Here is a 26,576-nt window from a genome sequence, read left to right on the forward strand (position 1 = left end):
GTCGGGCGGGGTTGGGCGTCCAACAGAGCCAAACTTCGACATCACGAAGCCAAAATGATCCCCGAGAATTAGCGTACGGAGCATTCTGTTAGAGCTGGAGTATTTGATTCCCCCGCCCATTCCCCATACCCCATCTATTCTGCCTCCTCGCCCACTTTCCCACACTCCATCTGTTGTGCCTCCCGGTATCCTCACACAATTGATCTCCATGTTTTCCGGACAATCTACGGGGCCTCCCCCCAAACACCACTACAAGACTCCTCGCCGGCAGAATCGAAGCTGTGACCAATGTCGACGCTCTAAACGAGCTTGCGATGCTGCGTTCATGCAATGGACTGGCTGTTCAAATTGTATCAGAACAAGGAAGACTTGCACTTTTGGGAGCTTGCAAAAGGAGGAGGTAAGCAATGCAAAAGACCGATCCTTCCAGAGGGGACATATGCTCGGAACAATAAGCGGCATTCAGCTCCCAAACGGAACAACGAATAGAGAAAGAAGCGCAAGTTTCAGTACCGCATCAGGTGTGGCTTACCACCGCCAGAGCAAGCCAACTGGTTCTGGGTTTCCCCTAGCTTCATATTTCGGCCGGGTGGATAACATCAACGGCTCCCACTGCCCACCCCCGGCTGGCCGTCCCGAGCTCAATTTCTATCCACACGAACCGTTGTCCAATTTTGCCGATGCTTCGACATGGAGCTGCGTTCAAGACAATGGTACATCACATCGCATGAGCGAATCGATCTGTGGGAGTGGACATTCGGATTCACTAGGCGAGGGCGACTCTCTACGCCCTAATTTCAATAACGACGACAGCGAGGGCAATCCAATCTACGAGTTCGAAGAAGTAAGCGCGGCCGAGGACGGAAGCGCGTGGATGGGGATATCGGGACAGACTCATCCACGCATTAATTTACCAGCGCACTATTTGGCCGAGAAAACCAATAAATCTCTCATATCTTCAAGCCTAAAACATATCTATTGCGACACTCTGGAAAACGCTTTGGTGTGTTGGGTTACCGAGCAAAACTGCCCTTATAACAATGAAGGCATCGACCGACATAGAGGGCGCGTCCAGGACTTTAGGGCATACAATGAAGGCACCGTCAGAAAGTACGGTATGATTCGTCGAATTCAGAGGCTGGATCGCCCCTCTTGCGTTCTCAGCGAGCGGCCCCTGACACCTAGGGAACGCCAACTCGCATCCCATGCCCTGCAAGCGTCCATCATGGCCTTCGCAGCCCAATGGTCACAGCTCAGTGGTGCTAGCGCATTTGACTTATTCAATGGCCGGGGGGTTGGAGATAGCAATCAATTCTCCAAAGAATTCCAAAAGCTGATCGAGGCATCCCTGTTCGATTTCGCCGAGGCAAAGTTGGCAAGTTTCGACAGATCTCTTCAACAAACATTATGGAATGAGGCTCGCCGGGCCTTGCAGCAGACCAGCGGCATGGATTCCTTCCAAGTCGCCTTCGCTGAGGTCCTTTTTGCCTTCACGCAAAAGCCGCTCTCGCACGAGGACTTTCAGCGCATGAAGGACCACGGCAAAGGAAGGACGGATTATTATGGTTCCAGCATAGCTGTTGAGGTGGCCTCACGTGGCCTCATGCGGAGCGACGATGAATCCGATTCCCAGGGCCGTACCCGTGTTGGCTGTGAATCATCAACCCGTGTCCGTCCAGGCAGTGTGCCAAACTCTGCCGAGACGCAAGAACTTTTGGACATGGACAAGGATTCACTTCATATACGGGAGTCACTCATGCGGCTATCTGCGAGGAGAGTCAAGCTCAGCGGGACGAATCCAAGGCGTGACAAATACGCTGGAAGCGCAGGGGTGTTTTACTCTCCACCATGCGAAGTCGATGCTGAGGTCTGGCTGGATCGAATGACGTTCAATCAGCTCTTTTGGCTGGTAATGTTGTGCGATACACTTGCAGCGACCATCAATAATCGTTTGCTGGTGGTGTCGGACGAAGACTCCGTGATCCTATCCGAGGACCATGTGAAATCGATGGTCACCTCAGACACCCTGAGTGAAACAGATTTATCCTTTTCATCAGCAGATGCCCACACCAACGTGCCCATGAATCCGTGGGGAATGTATTTCCTCGGGCGCTACGGTCGCTCCACAGGGCCAGTCAATTACTCGCTTGAGAAGGAAGCTGCAACTGCACTTCTTCGGGAAGCAGCGCCGGTAAAGGCGGTGCTGTTTCGCAAGATCAAACAAATACAGAATGCACGTTTTCGGCGAACTCCTACTCAAATATTAGAACAGACAATACTGGACGCCCTAAAAGTCTACGAGTATTGGAACGAACACTACGGCAATTTCATCAGCACCTGCATCGCCCGCCATGACGAGCTTGCCGTACAAATCCAGTCATGGTACTCAGTTCTCACCAGCCACTGGAATCTAGCCTGCTTTCTATTGTCCGATCTCATCGAGGACCTCGACAAAACTGGCGAAAGCGACGAACACCACTGCGCGATACGATGGTCATGCGGGCTTTTATTCCATATAAGGAAACAAAGCGCATTCGAAATGGCCGAACTCGGTAAGGTTGGCAAGGTGAGGGAGGGATGTAGCTTTGGTCAATCCGACGACTTCCACCCTACTGTCAACGACGGGGCACTCCTTACCGAACCATGGACCGAGATAATGATCCGTTCCTTTGCAAGAGTCTCCGAGCAATTTTTGACTTGGCTTGGTGAGATTGATCCTATATCGGGAGAGCCTGCCACACAAAGGTGGACTCCCGGCGATTTTGGACAACTTTACTTGAGTTTGGGCCACTGTGTGGAAGCCCTTCTGGACCTTGGTCGGAAATCGGACATGGCGTTTCTATTGGCAATATCCTTGAAGCGAAGGATGAGTCGGTTCACCAACACCGACTGAAGGCTGTCGCTGTCAAGTTTGGATTTAGGTTGATTAGCATTAGGTAGCTAGCTTGTCTTAATTTGACCCGTTATCCCACCAAGAATTGGTGGTGATCACGATGCACGTGTTAAATACTTAGCTACGTATCAAGGAAAACCAAACTCCAGATTGAACCATCCATACCAACCAGCCGGCCATTAGGCATCGCTAAGTAACAAGCAAGAACATCCTTCCTATTGTAACAGAGCACTTCAGGGTTCGGCGTGCACGTGCAACAACGCACAGAGGCCTGTCCAGCAGGTCGGGAATCGAGAACGCGTTTCTGGGCGGCGCTGACAGGGCAACACCAACACCACCCACCGAGATGTAGGGGCTAGGGCAACGAACGCCTAGTACGGCGGCAGCATTGAGGAGTAGGAAAGGACCGATAAAACACTTGGGGGATGAGTAAACGGCACTCTCAAAAAAAAAAAAAAAAAAACCATGGAATGATACTCTGTTCAACCTGTGAAGAATGGCACACTGTCAACGCTGTAAACTGTTCTGTCCTTCTAGTCCATTTTGGTTTGATATGTGACTAGCCAAATCTGCTTCCTGCTACCTTTCTACCAGCCCAACACAGCCACTTTGCCTTGTTACAGTACTAAGACGGGAGAGAAATTGTACCGTAAATAACTAGGAAGACCAAAGTTCATGATCTTCCCTTTGACTTGTAATTATTAACCTTTCGAAGACGGTTACTTTGCGAGCGATTGTTTATTTCATCGGCCGCTGCTTCTACAGGACCGCATTTTCCGCCATGTGATGCGTTGGGTGTTTTCCAGTACCATTTTGATAGTTGCTACCCCGGTGGTGCTGCATAGCTAAGTACAGGCACTAGGGATTTTGTAAACGCTGACATGCACCCTAGCATTGTTCAGACTTGTTTACTCCCTGATGGCATCTGTTGTACACAGAATGAGAGTGGAATCTATCTGCTTGATTGTGTCTTGTCTCTCTGCCTATTTAGAGAGTCTCTGCCTGTTTATACACACTTTGGCCTGTGATCTGAAGGCCATTTCTGAAACCTTCTATTCCGTCGTCATGCTATCGCAGAACGGCGAGGAAGTGGCGCAGTTGATGGGACAGCCAGCGTCGCAGGTGGCTTGCCACAGAGGCAATCTCGGACCCCGTCAACAGGATCTCTGCCCGTCAAGGCTGAAGGTCGTTAGTAACCTTGGTGAATGAGTTTCCGGGCACGCTGTCTCACAGAGCAGAATTCGAAAGGCGGCCACGACTGCGCGTAGCTCCACAGCATCTCAAGCGCAACTCTCATTCAGTCGCGCCTTCTAACCCTCCAGTATTCGTCGTAATTCTTCTTAAACTTGGTCTGAGGCGTCGCCCCACATGGAGAAGCGGATGAGCAAGTTGAGATAAGGAACATGAAGCAGGAGTTAGGCGTGCGTGAAGACCAAGAAATCGAATTTATCATTCTACCTTGCTGTGGTGTGACGGACTAGGCTTTCACAACCTCAAACCCCTTGAATCCTGTCAAACAGGCACGAATCTCTGCGCTGTAATTGCCCAAGCCGCCAGCATAGCTGACGAATTCGCGTTTTTTCCCAGGAATGCTACCTCCCATGTAAGTGCTTCGCTTCGCTTTGGGAAATAGTGTTGCGCTCGCGAGGCTATCGATTCTTTCCCTCCACTGCTTAGTTGCCTCGTCAGTCGGGTTGATGTACTTAATATTTTGTCTGGTAATCATATTAATCGCATCGCGAATCCATCGACCCTGGACCTCCACACATGATGGACCATTAGATAGAAGCGTAGGACCATGCGCCGCATAAAGGTAAAAGAAATTAGGGTATCCTTCAATGGTGACTCCGAGGAATGAGTTGATGCCCGTCTTCCATTCGTCGTCAAGAGTTGTACCACGGATAGACTTGAGTCCCATCTGAGTTAGCCCGCCAGTGGCGACGTCGAAGCCGGTCGCAAGGGCGATAACCTCAAATTCGTATTCGTCACCATTCGTCATCTTGATTCCCTTCTCTGTGAACTCTGCAATATCGTTTCCAGATTCATCGCTAATGTCGACGATTGTGACGTTCTTTTGGTCCATAACTTCGTAGTAGTTCTGCTCTAAGCAAGGCCGCTTTACACCCCACGGATGCGGTGGTTCAAGAGGGCAAAGGAGGTCCTGTTTGACGGGATCCGTAAGTCGCGCCCGTTGCTTCTTGAGCCAAAAGTTGTAAGTCTCGCGATTTGCTTTGTCGTCAAATAAGAAGTCCTTATAGTTGGCAAGCCAGAGGCGGAAACCACCTATCTTCCAGAGATTCTCAAAAAATGCCTCGCGCTCTTCCGGAGTGTCGTCAAAGGTGTTGCGCTCACAGAAATCATAATGAAAGCCTGCGAAGCATCGATCGCGGAATTCGTGCACCATTGAATAGATGCTTTTAAGCTGGTCTTGTCCCTCCTTCGTAAGGTCTCGTCTTCTCATGGGTATAGTGAGATTTGGTGTCCTCTGAAAGACGTGCATACTCTTAACAGTGGGACCCCATTCTTGAGCAACTTGAACCCCTGAGGCGCCTGTTCCGATCACCGCAACATTTTTGTCTTGAACATCGACGTCTTCATTAGGCCAGAAGGAAGTATGATTGATCACACCTTTATATTTTTCGAGGCCTTTGAATTGAGGAATGTAGCGTTTGGCGGCCATTCCAGAGGCGGCGATGAAGAATCGGGCTTTACAGCTGCGTCCGTCTGAAGTTGTCACTGTCCATTTGCCGGAATTAACGTCGAACTCTGCCGAGGTTACCACGGTTTGGAAAGCAACGTCCTTAGAGAGGTTCAGGACCTTATCAACGTGGGCAAAATACGCTTGTAGCTCCTTCCAGTCTGGATAGTTAGTTGTCCAGTGCCAGGTCTCGTAGACCTCGGGGATGGCAAGCTCGTATATCGGAACTTCGCTGTCAACCCGGGCGCCAGCTGCCAAAAGGGTCAGATTGAAGTTCTAGTATAGTAAAAGATCTGAATTCTCGTACGATAAACGTTCCACCTCCAAGTGCCCCCGAAGGAGGTGCCTGCATCATATACAGTTGTCCGATAGCCGGCCTTGCGCAGTTCGTAGAGAAGGTACGTGCCTCCTAGGAAATGGTTAGTTGAGTGCGTTGCTGGTGCGCCGACCACAAAAGCTGGACCTACCGAAACCAGCTCCAACGATTAGAACATCCACGTCCAAATTATCCGCATATGGCCCCTCATTGCTACGGCGGTGAGCAAATTCTGTCAACTCTTTCCTTAGAGCATTTCCGGGATGAGGGGTGTATTCGCCCATTGTTGTGGCAGAGATACTGGCTGGCTGGATTTGCTGCGTGTGAAGCTATTGTCGTCGTTGTCCACGATTTTCAGTTCTCATTCTTGCCTCTGGGACGCGTCCCTGGAGTATTTATCCTCCAGGTCGTTAGCATCCCTCAAACATTCCGCATTGGGTAACGTCAAGTTGGAAAGAGCAGCCTTGTCTCCGTGAAAAACAAAGATGCCATTGAAATCTCCGCTCCACCCCCACATCCTGGGGACTCGGAGTCCTAGAGCCCTATCGACGCGGAACCGCCGGTCTTTTGAACTCAAAAAAATGTCTCCTCTGACTGCAAATCGTCCATCATTCTCTGAGGCTTTGAAGTCTGCGGGGACTCCAGTCAATGCCAAGTATCTATCTTATACAAATGATTGGACAAGGGGTTCGAGTCCGATATGTTTTCGCAATCTGATAGTCACTTTTGTAGGCAGTTCGAACCTGAGTTCAAGGGCCCGCCCTGAAACCATGGTCCCCCAGCCGATTGTGGTTCGCCGAGTCCAAATCTCTTTGATGCCCAAGGTTCCATCTGCTGATCTAGATGTAATCACCTTCTTGTTTAGAGCAATGATCTTCGGCTCCTGGCGGAAGATCTCGGGCAGACAATCTTCCTCTTTCGTGGGGCTTAATTTTGGGCCCATCCATCAGATACCTCGGTTTGTTGTCCCCAAACCATGGTGACAAGCTCCCGTAACGTCAAATTGTCGCACAAGCACTTGTGGAGCAAATTATACGATGCCCGCTTTTTCTTCAATATCAGATTTTGAGCACACTAGAGAATTTCAACACTCGTGTCCAAACTGCGATGATCGGCTTACGTGTAAGAAAGCAATGGATGTATCTGATGCTAGCATTGTGTATCTTCTAATTCCAATTCAACAGTAAATAGGAAGCGGAGAGGTGGGCCTTGCTGTCTGCCTGACGGGTTCTTGATAGCGTGGTGATGCGCCGCCCTCTTGCAACGTATACATTTCCCATGTATCCCCCCTGCATGTGTCGCAGGGTCTTACATCCAGATGGAGGATTCTGTGAAACTTAGGGAGCGTTAGGCCATCGACCTTGTCAAAGATCAGTGTGACCTCCATGGTGTATTCTCTCGATACAAGGCCCCATTGACTAGACGGCTGTTGGATAAAATCGGGTGCCAGGAGATCAAGTTGAGATATTGCAGTACAAGACTGAGATGGCGCTACCTCCGCGTCTGTGACCGTTGTGTCCTGGGAGTTAAGCACGGGGCGGAAATATATCGACGAACTTTGAATTGGTGAAGTCTCGACCCATTTGAGGACAACTCGATCTGTGTCGAACGACGCACTGGAGTTGTCCTGAGTTGTCGAAAAAGAGACCTTCATACTCCACTTGACTTTGACCCGGCATCTGAGGGACTGCCTGGTATCCCAGGGGAGAACTTCCTTGGCGAAGCTCCGAGTATTCATTGCGAGTGTTAGTGGGAAGGATATGTATCGATTACCCATTTTATGGTCCCAGGCGATAGGCTCTGACTCTCCAAAGGTCATTGAAAGGTTGACAGTCCTTTTGTAAAACAAATTCGCGAAATAACCAGAATTGATCGGGATAGACAGATGAGCCGGCCGTCCGATCGCAATTTGTAAGCAAGGATATAGATCCGAAATCCGTACATTTTTGATTAAGAAACCAACTTGTTGTCCCTCAAGCCGAAATTCTGCCTCGACCCAATATGAGGTTTCGCAGACTCCCTGGGTCACTTTCTGATCATTCAAGCCGCTGGAGTTGGGGAACCTTGAAGCAAATCCAGCAAGAACTGCTGACTGTGGGAGGTATCTTGTTCCACCCCATAGTCTCGGTGCGTGGGTAGGTAAGCTAAAACCAAAGCTCACATTGCTGTTGCCATTCGCCTCATCAAGCTGGAATTGAGAAAGCGATTTGGCATCGGTCAATGTGACGAGATCTTCGATGGATGTGTCTTCTCCCTGGGATACTAGAATAATGCCTGTAGTCAAGAGTTAGATCTCATCGTAGCGGCTGTCTCCCACACCTGACAAACCTCTCAGTCTCACCAGCAATGTGTCAAAAGAACTGTTTCGGACTGCTTCACCTGAGACCACAACTCGACCTCCAAGACATCGTATGGTGCTTTCTTTTCGATCCTTGACATTTGGAGGCCTCGATTGTCTCCATAACCAGCTAGATTCTAGTTCTATTGTGGCATCTATCATGGTGAGAGCAGACATTCGGTCACAACTTGGTCCCGCTCAAGGCTGCCATATCGGCAACATTCGGTCAGCAAGTCTACGTATATCGTACTCTTCACACCTACTCCTGAGGGCTGATGCTGCCACAGATTCATGCAAGGCGCCCCGGATTTCGTAAAGCGGAGAACTAGTGTAGAGGCGCCTGTAATAGTGTGGAGCTATATCTCGGAGCCGTCTTCGTAGTCTGGGGCTGCGGAGCCGACTCTATAGTGCCAAAGTAAATTAAAAGCACCACACAAGCATATTTATCTTAGATGTCCGAGGATTCTCTCCTAGCGTCAAACCAGGTCCTGTATCATCAATCCTGGCTTGGTGCTAGACGAGCACATGGTCGCAATCAGTGGGGAACAAAAACCTCTGGACGCTTCGTGAGAGCAACGATCGTCGAGGGACTTTGTTTTGATGGGCTCTGGGGCCACATCCTCGCCTGTCCTACTCTTGATTGTTGGAACTACTAGTATTCCTCTAGCTAAGTTCGTCTTGACTCTCTTTGGCCGCTCGTGACCAGGTTTTATTCAGCTCTCCGTAACTAATCACCGCCTGTTCGTCCCGACAATCCTGGGAGAGGAGGATCTCTGTTTCTAAGGGCTTCCACGGACAGTCTGCTGACAATCCTCCACTTCCAGATTCCCCGCTTGAAAGACCCCATTCTCCCCAGATTAAAGGCTGATCAGCAGGCTCCAGCATCTAGCGTGAAGTCAATGTCCCCACCAGAAGTGATCGTGGTCATTTTAGAAAGGTTTGAGCTGGATCTCATTTGCTGGATAGTCTGAGCTAAAATCAGCACCGTCAAGTAATTCCAATCACCCGGAAAGACTGGATATCGGCCAACGTATTTGCCGTCCAGAAGAAAGTATAGAAAGCGACCTGAGTCACCAGCTGAGTCTACAGCAACTCCGTCTTGCACCCTTGCCTGTCTCTCTCTCTTGGGACCTAAACTTTCAGACATGTTGAGAAACCCAGAAAGGCTATCTTCAGACATCGAGAGGGCAGAACTCCCTAAGATGGATTCCCAACTTCCTAATGGCAGCCGTCCTCAACACGTTGAGGTGAACACCAATCCTTTCAACAGTGTTCAATCGTCTCTGGGAAATCCCATGCCGCTGTAGGACACAATCACACCCACGGAAATCATACCTACTCACGACCTCTATAGTGCGCTTGCCGGCTTTCTGCTTTCACTTACACCCGTTTCAAACGTATTGATGGGCTGGCGAGGTGCCGGCGGACTCGGTGCTGCTGAAATGTAAGTACATCCCCGGTTCCCGGACACAAGTCCTGTACTGATTCCTGACAGCGGCGTCTTCTACTTCTTCGGCGGTCTGCTCATGGTGATTGCGTCCTTTTTCGAATTTTTCCTTGGGCACACCTTCCAGCTCGCTGTGTTTGGATCCTTCGGCGCTTTCTGGCTCTCATTCGCAGCGACACTTACACCCTACTTCAATGCGGCTACTGCATACCAGCCTCAGAATCCAGAGACGGCTTTCGCAAACCCTACCTTCAACGCCACGTTCGCTTACTTTCCGCTTTACATGGGCCTCTTGTGTTTTATATACTTCATTGCTTCCCTGAAAACCAACCTTGTACTCATGTTGACATTCCTGCTCCTGGTTCCCGGGTTGGGTTGCCTCTCCGGTGTCTTTTTCAAGGCTGCTGAGGGCGTCGCTGCAACATCACTACAGACCGCCGCCGGTGGCTGCTTCTTCACGGTCTGCATTCTATGTTGGTATCTACTGGTGGCGCAGATCCTGGCCTCGGTTGCATTCCCTGTGCAGCTTCCAGTTGGGGATCTAAGCCAGTTATCGACGATATTCCGTGGTCGGTTGAATAAAAAGAGGAACTGAAGAGATCACATGGAGGTTGTAGGGAAGGAATGTAACCTTGTCAACGGACGACAAACTTTCGGGGAAGGGGAAGGGTTCAATCTTTCCGCAGAGAGTTTAATATGGATCTTTGAGACTCTAAATCGTCAATCACTACGGAAATGAAAGTACTGGATGTCGAAAGAATGAATAGTTTAGCAGAAGCTTTAATGTGTGGAATCGGATAGCACTTACCAACTCGATGAAACGACGTTGGTGAAAATTGAGCTCATCACTGTGCTTGTTCCACTGTCGTGCGGCCAACTCTGAATTGGAGTACTCGAATCAATAAAACGGAAATCTCTTGACCTAGGTGTTTGAGATGTCGCTTCGATTCCTCAGGGGAGATTGTTAACCGGGCGCGAGGTCGTGCTGAAGACATGGCTGTAGCCGTCGGCTATTCAAAGAATTTAGACCCGCACCACCTTGGCCTCGAGTTTGTGAAGGTATACCATCGCGCGTGATCCCACCGTTTCGTTCCTCTAGGAAACCCCGACCCGTCTGACACTTATGTTGAAGCGAGTGGTAATGTAGTGAGGGGGTAATCTTGGATGATCTAACATCCAGCGGGACACTAATGACCTGATGTTGCTAATGGGCTAAATTTGCCTGATTTCTTCCCAATATATCGTATGGTATTTTATGGAGAGCATATATACCGTGAGATTTGCGGTGATTAGTCGCCTCATTTATACCTCCCGCGGCGAGACAGCATCAGCAATACCACGGGACAAGTTTCAGTTTCTCAATCATGTCGTTCCTCGTCATTTTAAGTCTAACACTCGCGCTGGCGAACCCGCACTGACCACTGACACTAATCCTATTCAAGGCGTCTATTTCATTCTGCCCACTGCCTTGCGCCATAAACCTCGCAGATTCCCAAATTCTTCTCTTCAACACATCGGAATCCTGAAGCCGAGGAAACTTGGTCGTTACGAGTCCCAGAACAAGGTTTTTGTTAGATCATCGATCTGAAGATTCCGCATGCCTGCAGCATAGAGTGCTTCCAATTCCGCTTGATAAGCTGCTGTGACATCGTGGTGGTATTCAGCATCACAAGAGTAGACGTCAGAAGGGTCCGCACAACCCTGCGGAAATGAAACCAGTGAGGTGAGCCCATTGCCATCTTGACGTTCTTGACCTGTTCCGGCAGGACCAAGCCCTTGAGACATTCGAACGATTCAACAAATGTGCTACGGACGTGTTTGATCTTTCCCGAACACAACGTTGTTTTCCCACCCTTTGCCACTGCACTGGTAAACAGCTTGAAATCAGGCACATAGTCTCGTAGAATGTGGATGGATAGCTCGTTGACTGTGACGCCCTGGAACCCGTCTAGATGGGTGAAAAAGTCTCCCCAATAAACTGCCAACGAAAAGTGAGTAATAACACTTTGGACACCCTGGTGGGATAATTCACTGTGTCGACGATATTCATGGTCAGTTATACCTTGAAAGCGAAGACCCTGCTGGAGCTTCACAATATCCTTAATGTACCTCTTCTCCGCATCTGCTAGATCCTATTGTGCTCTTTCGTCTGCAGCGACAGATTCACAAAGCTGTAAACAACTTGTAGAATTAAAGACTTACATACCTTTGGAAAGTACAAAAATGAGTGTCGAGAGGAGTCCATCGCGTTCCATTGTCCATCCCAGCTTGGACAGGCAGCTGAGACAATTCTAGGCTGAAGAGCCACCGGAATGCTTAACTATGAGTCAGATGAGCGAACACGGATAAGTACAAGGCTGCAGGAGGCTGATTCTTGTACAGGACGACAGCAAGGTCCATGGCGTTGATGTCATAGCCAGATCTGGTGCCTGCGGTCCAACAGTCTGCGACACCGAATGTCTCTTGCTTCAACAAGATTGACTCAGTCTTGGGTACTTTGATTGTGTCAGCTCTTTAGGGATATCATCGAATTGGTTGGGACTACTTAGTAGACTGTTTCAGTGATAAGTGTCAATTGTGGTGAAAACAAGACTTTCATAAAGCAGCTGCCTCTATTTCCGAGCGACGGCGTAATAGAGTGAGTTCTGGGTTACTCTAAAACTGACCGCGTTGGCTCTATGCATTTCGCTGACCTTACACAATGACTATTTTGACATGTCCAAAACATATCGGCCTAGAATCTGGCCCTTTTCCATCAAAGAGTAGACCTCCTGAAGCTGGCTGAGTCCAATAAGCTTATACGGAGCCTTGATCAACCCACGTGCGAAGAAATCGAGAGCTTCTGCTGTGTCACGGCGTGTGCCGACATACGAGCACTTAATTCGCAACATCTTCAAGACGCCCCAAAATACGGAAGCCTTAATATTGCCGTCCGGCGGTAGACCAATTGGGACGACGGTTCCGTTTGGGCGAACGTACTCCGATGCCTGCTCGAACGGCTTTGGACTAGTTGATACGAGGATAACACCGTGAGGGCCAAGTCCGTCTGCAGTGGCATTCTTGACGTCATTCACTATGTCTTTGCTCTTCAGGAAGTCGATGTAGGTATCCGCGCCCAACTCCTCGAGCGACACTAGACGCCAGAACTGTCAGCCATCCAGACGACCCGACCTTTCGCAAAATAACTCAGAGCATATAGGGGAGCGGCGCCCAAGAACTCACTCTTTCCCTTTTCCTCTCCTCCGTCAATGGCGATGACCCTGAGGCCCATCGCCTTTGCGTATTGTTGAGCCAAGCTACCGAGTCCGCCACCTGCACCCACAATAGCAACAGTCTGGCCGGGCTTGCATTCGGATGTCTTCAGGCCTTTGTAAACCGTGATTCCGGCGCAGAGTATGGGCGCGACTGCGGCCATGTTACACCCATCTGGAATCCTGGCAACTGTGGCAGCTTGGGCGAGACAGTATTCTGTCCCATTCGATTAGCCAAAGAAGGGTCTGAAAGAACAGAGTTTGCACCGACGCTGGAATGTCCCGTTCCTGCGCGAACATTAGCCAAATATTTAACCAAATAAAGGTTGAGCGTACGTGGTATAGCCAGAGAATTTCGCCGTGGGACACAGTATGTCGTTTCCTTCTTCACAGAATTCACACGCATGTTTCATCTGTTAGCCATGGGCACTCACAGACGTATCCATTTCTCTAGTTTCATTTTGGGGGACAAACCATGCATATGTTGTTGATCCACTAACATACAGTGTCAGTATCCGGTTTGTTCCAGAACTAAGCAGCTACCAACCTTGACACCCACTTTGTCTCCAATCTCGATACCTTCTGTTAACTCGCCTTTGCTCACAACAACGCCAGCACCCTCGTGGCCTCCAATCAACGGGTCATTTGGGGGAACTACTAGAGGTCAGATTATCCCACAGGCTCGCAACTTGTTTCAAATTGGCGACGTACAAGGCCAATCGCCATTGAGAGCGTGAAAATCCGTGTGACAAACACCGCTGTAGAGGATGTTTACCAGCACCTCTCCTTTGCCAGGTTTAGGAACGGGAATCTGCTTGAAATGGAGCCCTAGGAGCCGTCGAGTAGCAGCCATCAGTTTTGGAACTGAACCAAAGTCGCAAACAATGGAGGGAATACATACTTCCACCCTCATTGACCTGAGCCCACTGTAGTTCTGGAACGGCCATGTTTTTGGATACTTATTTAGGTGACGATAGATGTTTTTGGTTATAGAAGTCCTCAGCGTCGAGTGATTCTTACAGAAAGTGAATTTGCACTTGGGAGATGGGGTTAGCTATATATCTGCGCTTACTTTGGGCACCTTTGTCTCCCACTCATGATGAATTAAGTCATCCCCTCATGTCTTTCAGCGACGCTAGCAAGGTGCTGAATTCATTTAGGCGAAACACGGTTAGAATTTTTCTTCTACCCCGCAGGATGTATGTTAACGCGTGACTCTTCCGCTATACCAATTGGCCGTATTTAATTTCGCTAATGCTATCACTTGGAAGATCATCCTGCTTGGTGTATGTCCGAGTCGCACGCTCGACAACCAATCATAGCGATGCTCACCAAGGACTAGGCATTGGCACTCTGGATGTCCCTCCAGATGTCCAGACCTCCCGATTTTAAAAAGGTCGGGAGGCTGGGGCATGGGAAAGATGGCGCATGGGTGATCGACTCTCACTGCACTATCCATTCATGGAGTTGGCGTTCGTACCCTTGGCCTATCGCGTCCCCCTTGAAAATGGGCCGGTGTCTTGAACGGTTGCGATACTTTCGGGAGAACTTGTGTGTATACTGCCGTGTTGGTCCTCATAACGAAATGGTCATTGAATGAACCCATCACTGAATTGTCCTGATGCTGCAGATAGGCAGATCTCGAGTTCATTACCTGGATCCCCCTCACCCGGGGTGCCCCGGATATTCCCATCGATAGATAGCGTTTCAGCCCCTAGAGTATACGGCATTTCAGCCGGGGAGGCATGAGAATGTTTAACGGGATCGGCGGAAGCAAAGCTACTTTTCCGCGAGAAATATCTAAGCGCATGGCTTAACCGCACTAGTCTTAATGGGAATTAGTGTTGGCGGCTCCGCCTCTTTAGCTATCGGAGCCGCGGTAGCGCCGATCTAAGTTTACTTAGCCTCATCTGACTAAATTCTGACCCACCACACGGAATATCGGCTACTAAAGAGAGCACAGTGAGTTTCGTGTGCCTTACGGGGCTAAGTATGAATCTTATCGTGGAGGAAAGCGAAGTACTGATGTAAAGCAGTCTTTCTCTTCGTACTACTGTAACAGAACACTTCAGGGTATGGGATGCACGTGCAACAACGCACAGATGCCTGTCCAGCAGGTCGGGAATTGAGAACGCTTTTCTGGTTGGCGCTGACGGGACAACACCACCACCAACACTACCCAGAGAAGCAGCGGCTAGGGCAACGACCGCCTAGGACGGCGGCGGCATTGAGGAGCCGGGACAGGACCGATAAAACACTCAGGAAATAGGTAGACAGCACGAAAAAACCATGGAATGATGAGACTCTGTTCAAACTGTAAGGAATGGCGCACTGCAAGCACTCTGAACTGTCCCGCTTTCCTAGTTCATTTTGGTTTGGCATGTGACCAGCTAAATCTCCCTGCTACCCTTCTACCAGCCCAGCGTAGCCACTTTCTTGTTGCACTATATTCTTATAGATAATTCGTCTCGGAGATGCTATTGTTAGAGGTATACTGGGAAGGATGACTATCACTACTTCAATTGGAATGTAATTTAAAAGTATGGCGCCGCTTCCCACTGTAACGTCGTAATTAAAAACCTGTATGCAAGTCCAAGTATTAACCGTTAGAGGCGTTGGCTCAGCATGTCTTTTACAATGCCAATGTCCAGTACGGACTTCAAAGCCAGCACACTGATGAGGGGCCCGATACCCCACCAGCTCTCTTAAGAAGCGAAGTGATCCATGGCCTAATTATTTTGTCATTTACGGGAACACGAAGGGTGCAAAAGGTAAATTGCGTTAGTGTCTCTATGGCCAAGCGAAATCTTGCCATTACTGTTACTATTCCTCCTGGTACTACCAAGTATGGAATACAAATTCCGCTGGGGGTTCGAAAAGACCATGACGAACGCTAAATGCACCACAGAAAGCGGTAATCGAATCTCCTTGCAGTGAAAACGGCCCCTACTAGGTATACGAGGGCCGTTCGGGCTCCTCGATTAGTGTGGCTCTGGCTCATGTCATCGAACCCCTAACCAAGTTGAAGGTGACCCTCGACTACAGTACGGTAGTCGATTTCTTCGAATAACTAGCCAACTCGAGTACCCTGCTCGACTCTCCTAAATACACTGGTCAACCCCAAAATCACCAGGTGACTCTATCCCAGGCGGCATCGCATGTCAGAGAACTACACCTATCTACCTAAGTGCGTGACTGGGAGCATTAACAGCGGCAAGAAATTTCTTCCAAATTGACCGTATCGGTTCCCCGGAGGTCGCTGGCCTTGAATCTCATCACCTCGGCGCTTGCCATAGTGATACTGGAGATCCACCGTTCAAGATAATCTTTAACTTCCCGCTTCGGCAACCCAGCGAGACAGGTACAATCCGAATTGCGATCCGAGCTTTGTCGCTCACGTCACCTCGACGTCGAAATGCACGACCTCCACGCATCTTTGACCGATCGAGAGAGGACGAGGTGGGCTTCACTTGCGCCCTTCCAAAAAGCTGACTCCGCAGAATTCCGTGAGCTACCAGAAAATGGTTGGTTCCAAAAGACAATTAACAAGACGTCGAGGTTCACTCCTAGATACTAAAAGAATGTCCACAAAATGGTCGCTAACAAGGTTAAGTTTCCAGTACTCGCGGCCTATACGTGAGCACAGTGCCTCGCACGCGCTCTTGTCATTCAAGGTTCACAACCACCATCATCTTCCGATATCCTTCTATTCTGGAATCAAAAAGTCTCGCTGACCGTTCGCTCCGTCGAGAACGCGGGTTCTTGTTTCTTTCCAGTGACGCTGGAATCCAATCATTTTCGTTAATACAACTCTCTGGCTTCCAGCACACTTTCCACCGCGTCAAGAACTGGGCCTCGTTGCCGATGTTGCATTTATCGATAATGCTATGCACGTGTGAGAACAGAGTACCGTAGCATCCGGCCCAGCAATGGTGCGAATATGGATCGAACTCGGAAGGACTGTCCTTGTCCTGTTGAAGCATGGCCTCCAGTTTAGCCTCTGCATCCGGAATGGCAAAATTCCCAGCAAACATCTAACGATTAGCGATCCCAAGCAGGAACTCTATCTCCCCGTTGTCGGAACAGCACCTCAGGTCATAAGCTTCGCTTTGATTCCAGAGTTCATCGGAAGAGCTGGCCCATGACCTGGAGGCAGCGCGTAAAGAATTGGATCAGATTGACCTTCTACGTTGCCGTATCTGCATGGTCAGCATTCCAAACGCGGTGACCAAATGTGGCCACGTCTTTTGCAAACCGTGCCCGAACGAATAGCTTGGGGAACCGTCACATAACTGCCCGATCTGAAGAATGCAAGTGGGATAAAAGTGATATCCGGGATATCTACCTCGAGCCTAATAGTAGGAACTCTACTATACTTGATGATGACGGGGAAACCGAAGTGTTGTCGACGGGTAGCGACAGCGAGTAAAGGAGATTCAACCGTAATGGGCGGTGGATCTGGTGCCCGTATTTATTGTAGTGTTGGAAGGGTTGGTTAGGGTATTCAGGTATAGAGTTAACTTTCATGAGGCTATCTAGCTAAAATTCCGGTCTTGAAGTGATCCCAACTCTAGATAAGCAGAAATGGTCGGTTCTATTAAGCTGCTAAGCCTCGCCTACAACTCTCATTTCTTCGGAGTATCTAGCCTGGAGTCATTGGGAGACATATATTTAAATTTCGCAGTGCTTTCGCATCGTGTCAGACAAACGGAGGAAGCGAAGGGGGAAATGTAGTGTATAAGTAGAGGATCCGGAACGAGAGGGTTTATTTTAGTGAAAAGTACTGACATCGTTGTTCACCTGGAAATAGGCTGTAATCATGTCCGAATGGGTATAGACCGACGACTGGCTACCGAAAGATATCGTAATTGCGCACACGTGCTTCATGGCTTTTGAAGTGTAAATACCCATAAAGGGAAGCCCGACATTCAGAATCCAGACAAGGAAAGTCATCACTTTTCTTAAGCTGTTCTAGATGGAGATCGACGTGATTTCGAGTTTTATATGCCGTGGAGAAATGATGGAGTCAAACTTCCTATGGTTCCAAAGTATTCAAGAAGCAGAACATATACTATGTTAGTGTGCGAGCCATATGAAAAGGCTCGCAGTCTAGCGATCGGCTTTCATGTCGAATTCCCCACGTTCGATCCGATTTGTGTCGCAGCGGAACGTCATTCTTGCGGCATATGGTAACAGCGCCGCAAATAAGGAGCCTCGGCATACTCTTCTTCTCCACTCCATTCCACTCAAGCGATCAGGAGGCCGTAGTATGGAGGGGGCTTGCGATCCTGCGACCGGATGAACCGAGGAACGCAGAGCTGGAGCGGGCTACTCGAAAAAGTCCTCAAAGCTCCAACGGCAATCATACATACAGCATGGCCGGCCTGAATTAGGCCGTCGGCATCTCGCGGAGCTTACACCATCTAGATATTAAACTTCAACACTCTGTAAACTGCCTTTCCAAAATTTGAGAGATATTGGTACATTCCAATTTTATATCAGTAAGAACAACTGCATTCCTATCCGTCCCCTCGACCCTTAAGGCTTCAAGAAAAACACGGCGAAGAGAATCAACCAAAACGACAACAGCAATCGCTGCTCACAATAGAGAAACGCCGTATCACCGGCAGTACTTCTTCGTTGGGGAAGTCTGCGAGGAGGACAAAGGCACGAACTTTGGTGGACATGCCATGTGAGATCAGACATACGTCGAATGCCTGACACCGCTGGGCGGAGCCAGACGGGAACACCAATTGGTTTTCGTCCATGGGGGGCGGTCAAAGCAGGTTGGTATGGCATAACACTGGGTCGTGGGAGTTACCAAGTGAGCGGGCTAACATAAGCTTAGAACTGGCTGCATACGCCGGAGGGGCGAAAAGGATGGACTTCCAACTTTCTCCTCCAGAGTTACACCGTCTACCTGATAGACACGGCGTCAAGGGGCAGATCCGCACCGGCCCTTCAACGAAAGCACGTCCATTATCCGAGAGCCTTCGTGGGAGACATGTTCACCGCACCGAAGGTGGCGGCAAAGTGGCCACAGGCGGAGTTGCACACGCAATGGCCTGGTGTGAGTCTTGCAACCATTTACTACCGGAGCCTCATATCCCTGCTCTACTGACTTCGGTGTGTTAGAGAGGGAAGCGTGGTGATCTGATATTCGACCAGTTTTACGCGTCGACTTTACCGAGCATGTCTGACCTGGTTGCATACGAACAGGCTCAGAAGGCTGGGATAACTGCTCTGCTCAAACGGATCGGCCGTCCAGTATCTTAATCATCCATTCGCATTGTGCTCCCGGTGGATGGCTGGCCGCAGACGCATGTCCCCATTTCGCCAAAGCCATTATCGCTGTCGACCGATCGGGGCCCCTTTTGTAGGCCCACATCCACACAATGGCTCAAAAGCGCGGATGTGGGGTCTCGCTGATGTCCCCATGGTATTTTCGCCGCCGATAACAGATCCTTCAGAACTTCGCCTTATCACCATTCCAGCGACCCAAAGTGGTCGATCCCCAGTGGTGCTGCAGGATCAAAGTAAAGGACGGATGGTACACGAGCTGAAGAACCTCCAGAACATGCCGGTGCTGGTAGAAGTTAGCGAGGCCAGCTACCATGCTGAGTACGAACATGCTACGGTAGCGTTTTTGCAACAAGCTGGAGCCTCCTGTGATTTCATCCGGCTAGAAGAACTTGGAATCACGGGCAACGGGCACATGTAAATGCTGAAGTTGAACAACCTGGACATTGCGACAGTGCTGCAGAAGTGGATCGAAGACAGCTTTCCTCACAGCAAAGATGTATTGTAGGCAGGTAGATTTCTTCCCGTACCGCTTGTCATCCTGGTACTAAGAACATGCACGCGAGCAAGCCTGCCTGCGCTCTGTTTCGGATCCAGCTGTGTAATCGTATTTGTAGCAGCCCCAGTCATCATCCACATGCATGACAAAGAAGATTAGCAGCAGAGGCCCGAAGATGGAAAGAGCCTTTGAAGGCATAGTTTCGACGATTTTGTTCGTGTATGCTGAGCAATAAAGCAGGCGGATGTGGTAACTCACCCTCACCTTACCATACATGCCTTTCGCATCTTCCTCGTCGCACCCTGATGGCTACGAGCCGGTCGCATCATCTGCATCATCGCCGTCTTATCTTGACTTCCTCAGGGAGATGCATCCTCCCTAATGATCCTTATGCCACAGTCTCTTTTCCTTTAGGGCCTTCTTCAAGCCTGCCCTACCCAGAAGCATCGCCTCCTCAATCGAACCACGTTTCTGTTCGACATGCTCTAGGGCTGGGAGTCCGCCAAAACTAGGACCAAAGAAGCCAATTACAGGCGGTCCTGTCAGCCTCTTCCAGGTTGAGCAAGGTCGGCATCACCCAAGGCGCCAGGTGCTTTGGGCCCCTCAATTTTTGAAACAGGCTGTGTGCCAGCGCGGGCTTGAACCGTGACAGCTCTCGCGCGAAGGGCGCAGTGTGCGAGAGGTCACATCCGCCGTCTTTTTGAAGTGTTTTGGAAATAAGACTGAATACCAAGTAACGAGCACCGGTGGTAAAGAAAAAAAGCCTTCGAGAGTACCAGAATATGAGGTATATAGAGCGACAGGCCAACGATCTTGATCTGACACAATCACGCCCACCGAGACGCTGATCTCGATTCGCCATGAATCAGCAAGGCTGCAATTTTAACTTTAGATTTTAGCATTCTCAAGACTTCATGATTAGCAACGACCGAGTCCGTCACGTTTAGCCCATCAACGGCTCACCTAAGGGTTGGCACAATCGCTCGCTTCATTTCCATCGCTCTACATCGCCTCTGCATGCGATTGAGCGGCTACTTCTTTACGCTTCTGAAGGTAAGCCTCCAGCCTGAGGAAATGTCGGCCATGCTCAGAACCTGGGTGGACTTTTTGGACTGACTTGAGCCTTTTCTTTCCTCGCCCTGAGTGACAAAGTCCTAAGGACTTGTGGGATCCTTGAGATATCTCTGGACGCGGCACTCCTTCTCAGAATCTAATCGCCAAAAATGCTGGAATATCAAACATGCAAACTTCAAAAGACCGTACCCAACAAGTATGGGCGTTTTCAGAAAAGCTCAACAGGTGCAGCCTTTCGAATCCGAAACTAGAATGCCGCAGAACAGAGATTCTGAAGCCCTGCAGGCAGTTCATACAGCTACTGAAAGTCTGAAACTGTGCCCTAATCGACTCTGGACGGCGCCTAGGAATCTCCCTGACGGCTTGGACAATATACCGCGGCTCATTCCGCTTGGTCAAAAAGTGCGATTATTTCCGCGAACAAGAACGAATCATGACCAATGTAGCTTTGAATTCTGCGAGCTGTCTCAGCTTGATTTCACTTCCGTCGACCAGCGCCACGAATGTACCTCCAATTCTTATGGATGTGAACAACTCAAGCAGCATTTTCCGAGCCAGGTTCTGAATGAAGCTGCGCGACTGGGAGAAGGCACCGCGTGGAAATTCACCGGGGAGTCTTTGCTGAGACGGACCGCTGGCAAAATCACCCAAGGTCAGAATAATGTTCAAAAAAAGGGAAAAGGTATATCTTGAAGGATCTGGACAATGCCATTCTCAGCGCTTTAAAGGAGACACCTGCTTACCACATAGCCACTCAAGCCATTCAAGATCTAAGACGGGGTACGATCACAAGTATCGACAATTTGGCAATCCTTGGCCCTCGTTCTACGTCTTGGAGTAGAGATCTAGCCGTCATCGCCGCGTTGCTTACTGGGATTGAATTCACCATTACCGACTCCCAACAAGAAATCTATCAAACTATTCTACGAAAAATTGGCAGAGTATCTCACAGACACCTCTTCTAGAACTCTGCGACAATGTCGAAAGGCTTTAATTGGTGTCCTGCCAACATACTCAATATGCCTTTCGCTTCACGCCCTGCCTCGCTGCTTGTGGAAGATAACGGCAATCTGGTCGGCACCTGGAAAGTGTTTCAGATTAGCAGCATTTCCAAACGCGTACTGGCTTGGATTGGAGTTCCTTCCCTAACCGGGGTGGCGATTCGTTCGGCTTTGGAAAATCTCAATCAGCATGTCTTCATGGTAGAGTCGAACGGGAAAGACTTCTCTGGGGCCCTGCTTGTAAAAGTCCTGGGTTGTCACAGAATGTTTCAAAGACTCTGCGGCAGAGTTGTAGGGTTTTTGCGATTTCAACCTGCCCAAAATCGGCAGACCAACACTGCTATCAACTTGGAAGAGGGTCTGGGTGATACAGATATGACAGAGCAAGGTGAAGTTAAGGCTTGGAGAACTGTGACATCATGTTTTCTGGATTTCAGAGGGAAGTCTATGCCCATCAAAGCTTCACAGAGCCTCACAAGCTATCGATTGGATTCCAGTATAGTATTTTTCTTGTACCGATAAAGAGGTCACTACTGGGTGCACGAAAGGCAGACCTGCGGTTGCGGTTGTGGTTGCGGATGCCGTTGGATGTCTTTCCGAGAAGAGCAATGCTCTTGACGCTCAAGGTGATTCTAAGGCAAACGCTTTGCATCGAGCTGCTTGGAAAGGCAAAGAAGAGGTGGTTAGTGATCTCAACCAGAAGGTTGATCAGTATGCAGCGGACAAATATGTTCAGCTACCGATACACCTGGCGGCAGAGCGGGGGCATGTCAATGTAGTCAAAGCATTGATGGTTAAGTCAACGGACATCAGAGATGCATCGGTGATGAACAGACTGCGCTACATCGCGCGGCTTGGAGCGGTTCACCGGCAGTTGTCCGTCTGCTTGCTGCAAAGTCTACTCTCAACCTGGTGGACAAAAGCTACAAACAGCGTTACTCATTGCAGCCACGCTTTCCTATTTACCCGTGGTAAGCCTCCTGTTACAACGGGGCGCGAAAGTCAATGCCAAAGACAAGCGCGGCAGGACTCCAATGGCACGGGAGGCGCGCAACGGAGATGACGAGGTTCTGAAGGCATTTCTCCAACATGGTGATATCGAGATCAACTCGATAGATGAGCTTGGACAGACTTCACTGCACTTAGCATCATGGTACGGACATACCCGTGCTGTAAAGCTGTTGCTCAAGCATCCAGCCGTCGATCGTAATGCAACCGACAGTTTTGGACGAACCCCGGTCTTCATGCAGGCTTGTATGGTCATCTCGACGTAGTGCAAGCACTCTCTGATCACAGAGGATTTGGCACTGTTCGCCTACTTGACTTGCCACAGGCCTCTTCCGAGGCTGGGAATAAGTGTCTTGCAGTTGTCGACTACCTCCTTCGATATCAAAGTCCTCGGAAGCGGAGTAGAGAATTTCCTGGAAAGGGCGCTCCAGACAGACGGGATGAGAACAGCAATCCTTTGCTGTGGGCAGCCTCTTGGGGCCACCACGAGATAATTGAATATCTTCTTCATTGTGGCGTGTACCCGGATCCAAAAGCTGAGTCATTGCACCTGGGCCAAAGGCTGAGATATACGTCCCCCTGGAAAGCCCACTCCAACTAGCTGCTAGAAACGGGGATGACAGGTAATTGAAGCTGCTTCTCCGAACTGGTGAAGTTAATATCAATTATTGGAAAGATGACCTCCAGCCAGCTCTATTTTCAGCCATTAGGAGTGGCAATCAGGCTGCAATCGGACCCTTGCTTAGAGAAGATGAAGTTGACCTTGGTTATGACGATTTCAATAATTCATCACCCATGATATACGCTGCGAACACTGGGAATCCCGCAATTTTTTAAGCAAGTGCTTACAACAGGGCGGCCCGCCATCAACTTTGGTGGATTTACGGATCCTTTAGCAATTGCTGCGCTGCGGGGACACGAGCACATGGCGAGATTGCTATTGTCCATGGCAGAAATCGAATTCGACAGTGATGAAGTACTTCGCTGCGCCGCCGAGATTGGCCATGCGGGCGTGGTTAAAATCTTACTCGAAACAGGCAAAGCGAACATCAACGCACAAGCAAGGTACACGCTCATGAAACATTAATGAGCGCTGCTGATAGTGGCCATTATGCCGTAGTCAGTCTGTTGCTTAGTACGGGACAGGCCGATCTCACTTCTTAGGAAAAGAATGGGGAGACAGGCAAAAGGGGACACGACAGAATTGTGAAGCTTTTTGGCAGCACATCCGCGATCTCAACGTCTATAACCAGAAAGTGGCCTTGGAACACTTCGATCTTTGAAGGTGCCTGGTATGGTCTTGCTGCTGTCATCAAAGGACTGCTCGAAATCGCCGAGAACGCCCAGCTCGATCCCAGGGATAGCTGCTTGCGCACAACATTGCTCTACGCCGCCATCTTTGGGGCCTTGGATTTCGTCAAAGCACTCCTTTCATCGGGCAGAAAGGTTGACGTCAACGCACAAGATGAATACCTCAGGAACCCACTTTCATATGCGGCTGAACGAGGCCACGAAAGCGTAGTTGTGGAACGGCCGGCACTTGGTGAAAAACTGGATATCATCCTCAAGGATTCGGCAGGGTATACGCCGCTATGCTATGCGACCTTGCTAGATCATACGCCCATGGAAAATCGGCAGTGGTCAACAAGTAGAGCAGACCTCGGCGGAGTGGACTTAACGTCCACCCATTTGCCAAATATTGGACAGCTACCAATTCGCGGCAGCATCTCTCTGCAGCCCTGGTTCTGACCATACTTGTAATCTCAACGAACCATCAGCACGCTTGTATTCTCTCCCGCCAAAAGAGGAAAATGCCAGGCCTGGATAACTCTCGACACGGGAGCGTGAGTATCAGGATGAATTTATTGAACATGATCCGACCTGGTCGCAGGCTAGGCGCACCGCCTCTTTTGACAAGAAACCTTCAAGGTAAGGTGTTGCGATTTGATCAGCTACGTACAAGACTGAAGCAATTGGCGCTATCAGATAGAATTGTCAGCTCTGTGTCTAGAAGTCTGAAAGCCATGGCACAGTTCCCTTTCAATCATCTTCTCCCACGTCTTTTGGGGAGACCCGGCCGTGTTGTGTCAAAGATCATCGATCATCCCCTTGACTTTCACCACTTTTCCAGTCACATGCTCAATGCTCTCCCAGATCACTTCGCTTTCCTCCCATAACTCGAGGTACTTCGCGTCCTGAGTTCTGATCTTGGTTTTCAGCTCCTCGTTCTCCGTTTCCAGCGCTTCAATTCGCCTTTGCATTTCTTCGATCTTGCAATTCAATTGCATCTCCAGATCCGCGCTGCTCTTCTGCTCATCAGCCTGTCTTCTCGCCTTGCTCTGGATCGCTGGTTCCAGTGAATCCGCATGCTGTCTCAACGCGGCCAATTTTTGAACCCGGAGGGTTGTTTGTTGGCGGAGCTCGTCGCCCGAATGCTTGGACGAGAGGTCTGACTTATATGCGCCGTCTTGGGGCTGTGGCCACGTCATTTTCGAATTCTGCCAGTCATCTTCACTTCCTCCAGCTCTGCGGGAGTCCTTCTTGGCGGACCTGCTCGTCATCCTGGTCGTCCCGAGGTTTGTTTTTCTTTTCTTTTCTTTTCTTTTTTGTCTCAGTCACTTGTGTCAGGTTGGTTAGGAAATCCTAGCCCTAGAGTGAAGTGTTAAATTTCTTCGACTTCGGGCCTCCAACAACCCTATGGCTCGATGCAGCTATTCCTATAAAAAAAATTGGAAAGGTAGGCTATAGTTGGTTGTTGGAGAATCAGCGGATTCACCAGTAGACTCTCGGGGGCATGCTGGTGTACATACAGTATTATCACACAACGCCAGCTCTTCAAGGCTACAGACTTACGGAATCCGTCGTTTCCAAAGAACAACTCGTCTGTGAGAGTTGATAGTTCAGCAGGAGGACGTCAGGTCAAAAGGTCCAATGGCAGGTAGGATTGCTTGCTTTTGCGGCTTGTCTGATGGGATGCGACCAGTGAGGTGCATTGGTGCCCAAACGGCGCAATACAGGGCGTGCACAAAGGCCAAAAAGGGGAATTGTAGGCAACCGAATGTACGTGAATGAAAATGAGGCATTCATGCGAAGACAAGGCAGAGTGTCTCTGCTGAGCAAAATTGGAGATCCCATTTGAGATTATCTTGGGCACCAGAAGACTGGAGACGATGGCCCCTATCTACACCGTGGAATACGAGAGTGGTGGGATATCAGCCTAACAGGCATTCAAGGCCACCCCAAAAGTGCCTGCCATGGAAGGGGCGAGGTGCATGCTCCAGTAGCTCCAACAGCTGCAGATTGCTAGACAGCAGACAGCATGGCAAGAATACGAGTGACGGAAAAGAAAACCTGACCAATGCGTCTCCAACGATCCAATACACGTGCGATCCGAATTACGATGGGAATCGAGCCATCCTCAGTTGAGTGATTCATTTACACCGGTTGCCTAGTCTCGTTCATTTGTAGTCTCTTTGGTGGTTAGCACTCGGGCTACTATTGAAGACCCGCATCGTCATCGTCACCGTCATCGTCACCCATCAAGATGCTATTGTTCAGCTTGGTTATGCAGGGCACCCGCGTCGCAGGGTGAGGAGCCGATTTGACTCTCCCCTGGTGTTTGGTGGGGGGTGGATTACGTGCAAGAGCTGTGTTGGGCTAAAATCTCAACCCTGCATACTGTAGGACTGGGGAATAGGTCATGATTACTGGGCGGTGGTGGCACAGGGTTTTGCTGCAATATTGATTGGGG

At 49.7% G+C, this 26,576-nt stretch overlaps 9 protein-coding genes across 9 annotated transcripts; 5 read left to right on the forward strand and 4 right to left on the reverse strand.

Moving 5' to 3' along the window:
* Positions 1–439: 439 nt before the first annotated feature.
* Positions 440–2,893, forward strand: Z519_05292 (uncharacterized protein; the record flags this gene model as incomplete). Its single annotated transcript, XM_016763033.1, has 1 exon — positions 440–2,893. One exon carries the CDS (start codon positions 440–442, stop codon positions 2,891–2,893), a length of 2,454 nt encoding a protein of 817 aa, XP_016620646.1.
* A 1,477-nt stretch (positions 2,894–4,370) lies between these two features.
* On the reverse strand, positions 4,371–8,407 carry Z519_05293 (uncharacterized protein; the record flags this gene model as incomplete). Its single annotated transcript, XM_016763034.1, has 5 exons — positions 4,371–5,842; positions 5,899–6,000; positions 6,059–6,236; positions 7,220–8,181; positions 8,236–8,407. 5 exons carry the CDS (start codon positions 8,405–8,407, stop codon positions 4,371–4,373), a joined length of 2,886 nt encoding a protein of 961 aa, XP_016620647.1.
* A 1,059-nt stretch (positions 8,408–9,466) lies between these two features.
* Z519_05294 (uncharacterized protein) lies at positions 9,467–10,287 on the forward strand (the record flags this gene model as incomplete). The annotated part of the gene is made up of 3 exons (XM_016763035.1): positions 9,467–9,492; positions 9,600–9,689; positions 9,741–10,287. The coding sequence occupies 3 exons, from the start codon at positions 9,467–9,469 to the stop codon at positions 10,285–10,287; spliced, it is 663 nt and encodes a 220-aa protein (XP_016620648.1).
* A 976-nt stretch (positions 10,288–11,263) lies between these two features.
* Z519_05295 (uncharacterized protein) lies at positions 11,264–11,947 on the reverse strand (the record flags this gene model as incomplete). Its single annotated transcript, XM_016763036.1, has 2 exons — positions 11,264–11,670; positions 11,899–11,947. The coding sequence occupies 2 exons, from the start codon at positions 11,945–11,947 to the stop codon at positions 11,264–11,266; spliced, it is 456 nt and encodes a 151-aa protein (XP_016620649.1).
* Positions 11,948–12,397: 450 nt separating this feature from the next.
* Positions 12,398–13,890, reverse strand: Z519_05296 (uncharacterized protein; the record flags this gene model as incomplete). The annotated part of the gene is made up of 7 exons (XM_016763037.1): positions 12,398–12,825; positions 12,915–13,160; positions 13,215–13,231; positions 13,280–13,356; positions 13,476–13,597; positions 13,655–13,771; positions 13,845–13,890. The coding sequence occupies 7 exons, from the start codon at positions 13,888–13,890 to the stop codon at positions 12,398–12,400; spliced, it is 1,053 nt and encodes a 350-aa protein (XP_016620650.1).
* Positions 13,891–18,709: 4,819 nt separating this feature from the next.
* Positions 18,710–19,664, forward strand: Z519_05297 (uncharacterized protein; the record flags this gene model as incomplete). The annotated part of the gene is made up of 4 exons (XM_016763038.1): positions 18,710–18,733; positions 18,792–19,013; positions 19,079–19,205; positions 19,324–19,664. 4 exons carry the CDS (start codon positions 18,710–18,712, stop codon positions 19,662–19,664), a joined length of 714 nt encoding a protein of 237 aa, XP_016620651.1.
* A 2,171-nt stretch (positions 19,665–21,835) lies between these two features.
* Positions 21,836–23,091, forward strand: Z519_05298 (uncharacterized protein; the record flags this gene model as incomplete). The annotated part of the gene is made up of 3 exons (XM_016763039.1): positions 21,836–22,313; positions 22,366–22,679; positions 22,741–23,091. The coding sequence occupies 3 exons, from the start codon at positions 21,836–21,838 to the stop codon at positions 23,089–23,091; spliced, it is 1,143 nt and encodes a 380-aa protein (XP_016620652.1).
* Positions 23,092–23,750: 659 nt separating this feature from the next.
* Positions 23,751–24,574, forward strand: Z519_05299 (uncharacterized protein; the record flags this gene model as incomplete). Its single annotated transcript, XM_016763040.1, has 2 exons — positions 23,751–23,890; positions 24,049–24,574. 2 exons carry the CDS (start codon positions 23,751–23,753, stop codon positions 24,572–24,574), a joined length of 666 nt encoding a protein of 221 aa, XP_016620653.1.
* A 338-nt stretch (positions 24,575–24,912) lies between these two features.
* Positions 24,913–25,386, reverse strand: Z519_05300 (uncharacterized protein; the record flags this gene model as incomplete). Its single annotated transcript, XM_016763041.1, has 1 exon — positions 24,913–25,386. The coding sequence occupies one exon, from the start codon at positions 25,384–25,386 to the stop codon at positions 24,913–24,915; it is 474 nt and encodes a 157-aa protein (XP_016620654.1).
* Between the last annotated feature and the right edge of the window lie 1,190 nt (positions 25,387–26,576).

This window comes from Cladophialophora bantiana (assembly GCF_000835475.1).
Source record: "Cladophialophora bantiana CBS 173.52 unplaced genomic scaffold supercont1.7, whole genome shotgun sequence".
Taxonomy (NCBI): domain Eukaryota; kingdom Fungi; phylum Ascomycota; class Eurotiomycetes; order Chaetothyriales; family Herpotrichiellaceae; genus Cladophialophora; species Cladophialophora bantiana.